Here is an 11,495-nt window from a genome sequence, read left to right as displayed (position 1 = left end):
ATAGTCTGATTTTTACTCTAATATTGGCGTATGAAGGAGGCTCCTTTTTCCTTTTATATTATCCTTGAAATGCAAAATTTCCAAAAACCTTGGACATATGTCGACGCGCAATTAAAAAATGAACATACCTGTCAAATTTCATGAAAATCTATTACCGCGTTTCGTCGTAAATGCGGATTCAGGAGATAGGACGGAGAAGATGAAAGACTGTTCCAGAGATGAAAAGAATGGCGATTGATAGGGAATCATGGATCAAATGGACTGAGGCTACCCCGACGCTGTAATGGCACACTGGGGAGGAGAAAAAGAAGTAGTAGAAAATATAATAATAATAATAATAATAATAATAATAATAATAATAAGAAGAAGAAGAAGAAGAAGAAGAAGAAGAAGAAGAAGAAGAAGAAGAAGAAGAAGAAGTAAAAGAAGAAGAAGAAGAAGAAGAAGAAGAAGAGAAGAAGAAGAAGAAGAAGAAGAAGAAGAAGAAGAAGAGAAGAAGAAGAAGAAGAAGAAGAAGAAGAAGAAGAAGAGAAGAAGAAGAAGAGAAGAAGAAGAAGAGAAGAAGAAGAAGAAGAGAAGAAGAAGAAGAAGAAGAAGAAGAAGAAGAAGAGAAGAAGAAGAAGAAGAAGAAGAAGAAGAGAAGAAGAAGAAGAGTAAAAGAAGAAGAAGAAGAAGAAGAAGAAGAAGAAGGAAGAAGAAGAGAAGAAGAAGAAGAAGAAGAAGACTTATTACGTCTTTTGGTCGTTCTTTTCTATTCGGTGGGTATAGTCTACTTACATTGAGTTAAAGGATATTACAATAAGTAAGTCAATTTAATTCATTTTATCAATTTCATGCATTATAATTTTTTTCAATATTGACACAAGTCGCTTACAAAATTAATACATAAAGGTGCGTTCAGATTTACGCGCCGCGAACATTAGCAATGCACTTTTAATCAGCTGATGCCAAGCTTTTTATATCTGTATCTTACCGTTTCTGTAAAATACAGATATAGTCAGCTGATTAAAAGTGAATTGCTCATGTTCACGGCGCGTATATCTGTACGCACCCTAACACATAAACCTAATCACATACACTACACAATTGAAATAAAGTTTGTAATTTAATAAGTAAACAGTAAGGATATCACAGAAAAACAATTCAACAGTTCGCCAACGTCATAGAAACATTTCTCTTTCAGCCACAAGCGCAATCTTCTCCTAAATTGGTTTTCAGAGTCTAGCTGAAGAATTTCGGTTCGAAGGGCATTAAAAAACTCCTTGGCCGTGTGTTGTGGACTTGATGTATACAAAGCCGTCCTATGAGCGTCCTATCTCACCCTATCTCTCCTCCTGGTGTTATATGAGTGGAAACATCTCCAGCCACTTCTCCACTTGAGTGTCATACACGCCAAAGAGTAAATGTAAAGACAGGGAACCGTGAAAATAAACTTATTCAATAGAGAAATGCATACAATACCGAGGAATATAATAAACATCACATAGTTCCAAGCAACTTGGAAAAAACTACAGGTATGACGAAGAGACAACTATATGGATGGGAACAATAGCTGCAGTAAGGCACATACGGTACAATAAATTCACTTTTTTGCTTTCTGAGCTGTATGATCATTCATTATAATGTAACTCGAGGTAGGCTACATTGTGTAACAGGGTAATTAATATTTATTTTACAGTTTTGAGTGCTAAGTAGAAGAAATTTTGTTATCAATTCGGATCTTAATCTTTCTAAATTCAAAATAATTGTTTCAAGTGTTTGTGTTTTGTTTCAATGTGGAAATTAGTGAAGAATTGGAAAGTCGCACATAACCTTTATTTGGACAATTTATTTTATGAAATTGGGATGAAAAGAAGTTTTGGACTGTAGTCTGTTTCTTTGTCCTTAAGTTGATTGTGAATGATGAATAAATAAATAAATATAGTTTCCCTCTTGTCATCAAATGATGTTATTCCTCTTACTTGTGATATTATGAACATGGTATTTTTATTTTATGACGAGTTTATACATTGCGAAATTACAGGCAAAATAAACAATTTGATTTTGGAATCTTGGGTCCCACGTACAACTTTTGATAATTAATAATTTATTATTATTAAACGAAAATCCAAATTAAATGCTGTAATTCACCCCAAGACTTCTTCTACTACAGCCCGGGCTGACAAATAATTTTATTTTTGAATAGTAGCGCTATTTTTATTCTAGAATTCTCTTTTTATTTCTATATTTTGAATAGTAGCGCTCATCGAATTTTCATCTAGCTGTTTACCCTTTTGTCAATACTTGCAGTAGCAGAAGTCTTCGGGGTGAATTACAGCATTTAATTTGGATTTCGTTTAATAATAATAATAATTAATTCATAGCATTTGAATGATTGCAATATTTCAGTAATTTCCATCTGTATTACTGTAATTCATTTATCGCCAAGTTTCAAAACCATCATTTACGATTTCTGTAGACAATTTCGATTCAAGTGACTTGGATAAATAATAGATGAAAAAACAAAGTATTCTCTGCACTTTGAATTAGACTTATTATGCTGCAAAGAAATTCCAAAACTTTCGAAGGAATAAGATAAAATAGGTATATTTTGGTTAATGAACAAGAGAAATATTCTCAGAAATTCAAGACTTATACTATTAGCAACTCAAGATCTGCTATAGATTTCATGTCTAAATGAGATTCAAGTATAAGCTCAGAATGAATGAGACTGTGTAGCCGAAAAATAAGCATCAACTTAGAGGTGAATGACCAGGCGGTCACAGCGATCTTCAGGAGATCAATGTTAAGTCACGATGGTTCGGGTCTGTGCTTGGATAGGCGACCTTGGCCGGTCTGGGTCAATGCTACCACCTGTTACTTATCTTTGATACTAGTCCGATCTGACTCCGGAACCTCAAACCAACCTTTCATCTGGAATATAAATTTAAATCTTCGCCAGGATTATTTGAGTTTATCTAAATTTAGGAAAGGAACAGTTTTCGGCTTTAAGCCTGTTGTTAATTTCCCATTCATTCATAGTTGAGAATGATAGTGTATGTATCTATGTATAAATAAATAAATATGTAAATGCCTGAAACAACCTTTCATCTGGAATATAAATTTAAATCTTCGCCAGGATTATTTGAGTTTATCTAAATTTAGGAAAGGAACAGTTTTCGGCTTTAAGCCTGTTGTTAATTTCCCATTCATTCATAGTTGAGAATGATAGTGTATGTATCTATGTATAAATAAATAAATATGTAAATGCCTGAAACATGTATGCCTTTCTCTAAAAAATCCAGTTCTTTCTTCAAATTATTATATTTAATGGAGTAGTGGGAGTTGGAATGTGGTGTGTACAACTTTAAACAAAAATGTAGGTAAGGATGTTACCAACAATAGCCATTTAACCGAAAATAACTATTGTTGGACGAATTTTACAAGTCCTGATGTAATATAAAACACACCGAAGGTAATCCATTGGAGTTTGATGTGTATAGTTCAGGTTTAGCTTGTATAAAGATAAATATTTGCCTGCCTATTACATGGGAAACCATAGTTGGCTAGGTATCTTCCTCTCTTTTTTTCTCTTCTCCAACTCACCCAACCACAAAGCCCATGGTATTTATATTTGTAACATTTCATTGTATTTTATTTGTTTTGTAATTCTTTGTCATTTTGTTTTGTGTGTTTTAATAATAAAAAATAATAATAAAATATAAGCGGAGACCGAGCTTCGCTTTGGAGTACAAAAGCATAAAACATTTATTACGAAAGAAGACATTATAATAACATTCATAGTTCATACAGAAATGTTCTATCTAATCACAGTAAATTGAGAATAATTCCAGAGTAATGCAAAAATTTCCCTCACAAAGGCCCGGTTGCACAAAAGCCGGTTAAATTTTAATCCTGATTAAATTCATGTGAACTAAATCAGAGAAGACTATTTCAAAAAGATGGATCTACTGGAATTAATCAGGATTGAAAATAACCCGGCTTTTTTGCAACTGGCACTAAATACCTGATTAAATGATTACAAAAGTTCAACAGCTGAGTCATAATTTTGACACAGTCCCACACACTTGAACTCGCTCACTCACTTCCATCATCAACAGACGACAAAATAATTATTATCAGCTGTTTTTCCAAGGATGAATAATAATTATCCTTTTAATGTCCTTCAGCGAGTTTTCCCAGGGATGAGACCTAGTGCAATTGAATTTTTATATTATAAACCTACTTTTGTGAAAATTGTTGGAGCCGTTTTCGAGATCCGATGAAATACAAACATATAAAAAGAAATTGCTCGTTTAATAGTACAGGATGGATAAATATAAGCGTCATTATACTTACATGAGTGAAAAGCTGAGTTCTCAAGGAAAATGGAAACCAGGTGGGAGGTTAGAAAATATTCTAAGTTACAAAAATTGAACAATATTGCTTATCGTTTTCCACCTGGGAGTTTTATTTACGGCTAATGATAAAAATAATAATATAGGTGAGCATCAGTTTTGATTAACATGAGGATCATTTTCAAATGAATACCGTTCCTTACTTTATATCTAATTCATTTATAGGCCTAGGCCTACAGTGACTGTAAACAGTGCAGCTACCGTTTTGGGGAAAAAATCTAGATTTCAAATACTTAGGCCACTTAAACAACCAATGAAAAAGATTGTTGAGTAGTATGATTTATGAAGTAATGTTTTTGATGTCTAGGTTATTATAGGCCTTTTTCATTTAGGTTATAATGAATATTCCTTCATTGTGATGTTATAATGATCCTTGAATCAAAATATTCTTGAAAAAATTTTCAATTTCCAATTAGTCGATAAGATAAATTCCAACTTTTTCCAATTAAAAGCACGGTATATGCCAGATCCACCAATGGCAAACAAGATTTGTAATAAACACACTGCTTTCTGCCAGTATAATCACTACACGAAAGAGTGGCCGTCTGAGTGTAAGATTGATTGATTGAGTACTTTATTTATGTAGATTACAATATATACTGGCATATACACTTATATACAATAGCTTACAATACAGCAAAATTATATATGAATTTACATAATATAGACTAAGAAAATAATTATTGAACTGTATATGATATGAAAAAGCAATTTGTAATATAATAACTATAGATAATAATCATATTGTTATGCATCTACATAAATTGGCGGAGCTTTGGACATATCAATGTCCATTCTTCGGAAAGAATATTAAAAATATCCTCCCCACTAACTCTCTACCAAATGTGGCTAACTAACTCTCTACCAAAGATGAGAGGCAAGTCAGTCCCTAAAGTATAATTCATAAAGTAATGTTTTTGATGTATAAGTTTTAAGCATTTTTCATTTGGTAATAAGTATTTCATCATTATGATTTTATGATACTTGAGAGAATCAAAATATTATTGAAGAAACATTCAGTTTACAATTTGTCAATAAGATAAATCTTTTGTCTATTTCAAAGCATATAACATATATCATGCCTGAGAGATCGACCAATGGCAAACAAGATTTGTCATAAACACACTGCATTCTGCCAGTATATTCCCTATACTGGGATTCACTTTATAAAGTCAGCACCTGATTGGTTTGCTGTCCTTGTCTGTCATTAGACAAAGTAGATACAGCCCTATCCTTTTCTAGCTCCACACCGTTGCCAAGTCGTTTGTAGGTAATGTATAAATATATAATGAATTACCAGAATATTTAATCTCAATTATGATAATACATCATAAAACAATATAGCATAATTTAGCATTATACTATCTCTTTTCTCTATTATTCATTCATGAAAAGATATTATATTTTCCTAATGAATATAATTCCGTATATTTGAGACATTACTGATTATTATCATACAGAAATAACTTTTTCAGACAAATGTCTATTCTCCTCTCTAAGCGTCCTAATAATTTCATTGAGATCAGTACTCTGTGTGTGAATTTCAGCATTCATCCTTTCAACCTCATTTTTCAACTCACACGAGAAAGTTATAAGATCATCCCTCTGCTGCAGAAGTTCCAGTTCCCTTATACTTTGTGATTCGTCCACATTAATTGTTCTGAAATTTGTTGTGTTGACACCCATATCATGCATTTTCGGCGTACATAGTGCACCATGTCCACAACTCGTCGATTTTTCTGGGGTGATAATATATATATATATAATATATATATATATATATATTATATATATATATAATATGGGGTGAAACAATAGCGTAAGTAGATATCCAATGGTATAGGGCGTTTATGTCGCATCTTTTACTGTTATCTCAAGCCGATTACTGTTGATTATTGTCGATTTTTACTGTTTTGACCGGGTAAGAGTGTATGAACGGCACAATATGAGAGACTACCAGCGTCATAAAGCTTCACAGGAAAGAACTACATGGACTATAAGCTTGAGATAACAGTAAAAGTTGCGACATAAACGCCCTATACCATGGGATATCTACTTATGCTATTGTTTCTCTATGTTATTATCAACAATTAATATAACAGAGCTAGTGGTCTAGTGGATAGAGTGCTTGCGTAGCAACATAGAGATCCCGGGTTCAAACCCACTCAGAGCCAAAAGTTTTTGAACACAGGTCACTCCCGTGTTATCGGATGGGCACGTTAAACTGTCGGTCCCGGCTGAAGTATGACAGTTGTGTAAGGCCCATTGACAGCTTAAATGATATATTCAGGCGAGGTGGGACTTCCGTCAGGAACTCCCCACCAAAAAAAGCAATACGAATATTATTATAATTATTTAACAATATTAATATAATATCAGATATACAGAGATGACTTGAATCATAGCTATCTACTATAGAAGGCGGTAGAAAAAGAAACTTGGCAACTATGCTGACATATCATTTACACTGACTTTTTTGAAATCTAACTCAAAGTCTTTTTGACTTTGTGAATCTAGCTATAGTTCAAGAGAATATTTGAATCCTGCAAACGAATAGATTTTTTGAAAAGTCAAAAAATAAAATATATATTTTGAAAAATATTATAATCTAGCAATCACAGACTTCCATTATTGGAAAATTTGACACAGCTTTGATATGAAGTTTTGAAAATAAGCATAAAAGTTTAAAATTAAATAAACTAGAATAAAAAGCAATCTTTCTTAGAATTATGACTGTTTCACAGTAATTTAAAATTCAATATTTTACAAAACACTTTGTAAGCATGTGATAAAGATATATAAAAATAGGAATTTTCTTTGAAATCTTACAATAAAATGATATGAAAATTGATTTTCGATGCTGACATCACATAGGCTTTTTCTTAATGTATTTGTAGAATACACTGTAATTATTCTCGTAGGTTCTTGGAAGATCGAATTCGATATTTTTGGCAGCCAAGTATACAGCACCGGTGGCTACTAGAGTTTTCAGACGAACTAGGGAACACTTTTTCACGGCCAGTGGATTCGAGTCCAACTGATCTTCAAAGCCAGGCTCCAGGAACTTCCAGCTTTTCCATACTGAGCCCACACAAACGATAGGTAGTCCCAAGTCCTTTTCTACCAGGCTCTGAAAATCATAAGAATATGTTCTATGAGAGACATTATAGGGTAAGTCAATCATTACAATGATAAATTCGGGAAAACAGGATAAGTTATATCTTTCAGCACAATAATGTACTGAAGTTTTTAAATTGTATTTGATGATTTGAATCAATGAAATACTTGTCGCTACAATGGAAGTAGCTGGTGATTCGAGACTGTTTTTCAGTTTCTCAATCAGCACACTACACCTTTTCCACTGTATTTGAGAAAGTATCAGTTGTAATTGATAATAGTCATTTGTATTTGAGAAAACGTCAAATGTAAATGAAAATAGTCAATTGTATTTGATGATTTGAATCAATGAAATACTTGTCGCTACAATGGAAGTAGCCGGTGATTCGAGACTCTGTTTTTCAGTTTCTCAATCAGCACACTACACCTTTTCCAACTGTATTTGAGAAAGTATCAGTTGTAATTGAGAATAGTCATTTGTATTTGAGAAAACGTCAAATGTAAATGAGAATAGTCAATTGTATTTGAGAAGTCATCACTTGTAATGGAGAATAGTGAATTTTATTCAAGAAAGTATAATTTTAATTTGAGAACATACGATTTGAAATCGAGAAGTTGTCAGTTGTAATTTGGAAATGATTTAAAAAACCAGTACTTTCAGTACTTATATTTTTCATAACTGTACTCATATAAAATAATATATTTAATATTCCAATAAAACGTTTAGTTTTTGAAAAAAAAAATTATTTACAAGCCCCAAAATTCATTGAAGCCGAATTGTTTGATCAAGAGATTCAATTGATTGATGATAAAGTTCAACTGCGCCGTAAACATAGAGGATTTGATCTTCATCAAGTGCAATATTCCACAAAATGTTTGGAGACAAACGTCGCGTTGCCAATACATACATAGAAATGATACTCATTAATTATTCGTAAACATTATAGGGGAAATACTTTCACCATTGAAAATATTAATTTGCCGCCATGTAAAGCCTATGGTAGTAATTGGAATACTGTGTACGTAGTATAGTATCCTTTCCTGCTCAAATCAAACCTGTACTGTAGGTTACAGAAGAGTCACGACTTGTCAATGGAAAATTTTCCCATTTTCAATTAATATTCTCATTACATTTAACGATTTCTCAAATACAATTTACATCTACATCTGAATTTCTCTCAATTACAATTACAATTGAGACTATTTTCAAATACAATTGATACTTTCTCAAATTAACTTAATACTTTCTCAAATAAAATTGGAAAAGGCGTAGTAAAAATACGAGTAAAAGTTTCCACTCGTATTTCAAGGTAAGGCATGTCCTTTATTTGGAATATTAAAACCCTACAGTACCTTTCCTGATATATTCTATCAATCAGGCAAGAATACCAGTGTTATTTTATTGCTAATTCTATCAATAAAGTAGGCTATATAAAAGAGCACAATGCCTACTTCATTCATTTAACTTATGATTATGATTTTTGAAGGGACGAATTCAAGGTACAACGGTTCAAAGAACCCCACACGTCAACCGAAGCTTATTGGGTCAGGCAAACCAATACCTGTGTCCTTTACAAGAACCAGGAGTTTTTCCCTATGCTAACATCCCATTCATCACCTGGTTGTTTGTCGCAATTCAGTTTGATATGCTTGACAGTCTCTTCATACTGATTAGTCCTCGTGACCTACGTGAGTTCCACTCCTGGCCTTCTTTGAAGGTCCTTCGGCTGAGGAAGGGGTAGCCAAGTTGCCTATAGGGCGTCTGGCCACCCTTGTCTCAGCCTCTTGACCCACATTTGTGTCTCGTCGGTTTGAAGGCAAGGCAACTTCTGGAGTTGCCTTGGGGTCCCTTTTAGTCGCCTCCTACGACAAGCAGCGAGACTGTGGGTGAATTCTGGTTTTCAACACAATGTTCGACTCAAAGCTCCCCCAACCCACAGGGGGCTTCATTCAACTTATAAACCTGACAACTGTTACTAATGTTAATAGCTTTTGGCTAAAAAGTCGGGAAAAATATCTTCACATATAATTTGAAAACAAATGTTTTCTTCGCGTTGAAATCTATAAATAATTGTAAATGATTCAACAATAATAAAGTGATATTAAGAAGAACATACACTAATAGATCTGGACGATAATAATACAAAAATCTAGTATGAGTATGACCAGGACCTAATATGTAATTAGGAGTTCCTGGTATGACACACTCATACTACTAAAGCAGTCGTTAGGTCATGTTAGAGGCTCAGAAATTGATATCAGTTGCGACCTGAAAACTCTGACACCAGACCTGAGCCAGCCAGGTCACTCGATATTATTATTATCATTACTACTTTCCTCGCAGTTCATATTACCGTATTACATTAATATTACATGAGAATACTACAGCAACATTTGCAGACGACACAGCCATATTATCAGTAGACAGTAATATTCATATTGCAACAGAGAAACTACAGAGATCCATCAACAAAATTCAAGATTGGACTAGAAAGTGGAGAATGAAATTGAATGAAACAAAGTCGATTCACATCAATTTCACCAATAAGAAGGACCTGCCCATACCAATAACTATCAACAACCAAGTTGTACCATATGCTAATGATGCCAATTATCTAGGTATGACCTTGGACGCAAAGCTTCGCTGGAAGGCCCATGTCAAGAAGAAGAGAGAAGAGCTTGGAATCAAATATAAGAAGCTGTATTGGCTGATCGGAAGAAACTCTGTCCTTTCAATCCGAAACAAAGTACTCCTGTACAAACAGATATTAAAGCCAGTATGGACGTATGGTAGCCTATACAACTCTGGGGGTGAACCAAAGACAACAACATCAATGTCATACAACGTTTTCAAAACAAAGTGCTAAGGAACATTGTGGATGCTCCTTGGTATGTCAGGAACAGCGATCTTCATAGAGACCTGCACGTCGACCTGGTGTCCACCGAGATCCAGAGGCATGCGGAGAGGCACGAGGGGCGACTGCACCAACATGACAACGTCGAGGCGATCCAGCTGCTGGACAATGGAGGGTTGGTGCGGAGGCTCAAAAGGAGGAAACCGTTTGAACTAGTGTAGTGCTTGTTCAAGTAGTGTCCAGTGAAAGAGCAGAGCAGTGATTTAGTGAATCTAGCTTCTATAGTGCAGTCAATAAGTGTACATATTAATTAAACAATAGCAGTAAGAGTTCCTAATGAGAAATTCACTGTTCAAGTAGTAATTTAGGATAGAAAAAATTAGCTCATTAGCCTTTAGACTAGATGGCTATAGTATTGACCAATAGAAAAAAAAACAAAAAAAAACATTAATATTAATAACTCAATGCAAACGTTAGAGAAAACACACAGGCTTTCAGCCCAGGACTGCTTTCCTCCAGAAGTTGAAATAAAAACAGTTCACAATTTGCCGGTTCCAAAACATACCGGTTGAATTTTACCCAAAATGCACTTTTAAAAACAACATTTCGAATTTATCTCGCATAGAAAAAGTTAAAATTTTACCAATTGAGAATTTAACATTAAAATTCCCTACCCTCGTAAGGAAAGTTATTCTATTATTCATGACTAGCAGGTAACCCGTGCTCCGCAAGGGTCTATTTTAAAACTTGACAAACTGAAAACTTGAACGAGTGGATCTTGTATAGTTTGAAATAGGCCTAGAACCATCCTCTGTTAATTAAGAATCTATATGCAAAATTTCAAGTTAATCAGTCCAGTTGTAGTTCAAAAGTGATGATGCGTCAAACATAATTTTCCTATCCCGTACGTGTATAAGCCAGTTCTTTCCTTTATTATAGTATAGATGACAATTATTTGAAAATTATTACTATTATTATCATTTTATAATGACAATTACGTATTATTAAAAATCTCTCTACCCTCACAAATGTCATTTATTCAATTATTCATGAAAATTATCATAATATTAAGACAATTTTATTCATAAAAACCTCTCTACCCACGCACGGGACAGGGAAATTACTA

At 33.7% G+C, this 11,495-nt stretch overlaps 1 protein-coding gene across 1 annotated transcript in view; it reads right to left on the bottom strand.

Moving 5' to 3' along the window:
- Nucleotides 1-6,742: 6,742 nt before the first annotated feature.
- Nucleotides 6,743-11,495, bottom strand: part of LOC111056581 (N-acetyl-D-glucosamine kinase) — a 41,371-nt gene continuing 36,618 nt past the window's right edge. Inside the window, exon 8 of the mRNA XM_039429105.1 lies at nucleotides 6,743-7,527. Within this exon, the coding sequence (XP_039285039.1) occupies nucleotides 7,264-7,527 (264 nt within the window). The 3' untranslated portion in view covers nucleotides 6,743-7,263. The remainder of the gene's footprint in view (nucleotides 7,528-11,495) is intronic.

This window comes from Nilaparvata lugens, chromosome 1 (genome assembly GCF_014356525.2).
Source record: "Nilaparvata lugens isolate BPH chromosome 1, ASM1435652v1, whole genome shotgun sequence".
NCBI classification, from domain to species: Eukaryota; Metazoa; Arthropoda; class Insecta; order Hemiptera; family Delphacidae; genus Nilaparvata; species Nilaparvata lugens.
The sequence above is the reverse complement of the archived record's forward strand: the minus strand, read 5'-3'. Positions and strand labels throughout refer to the sequence as shown.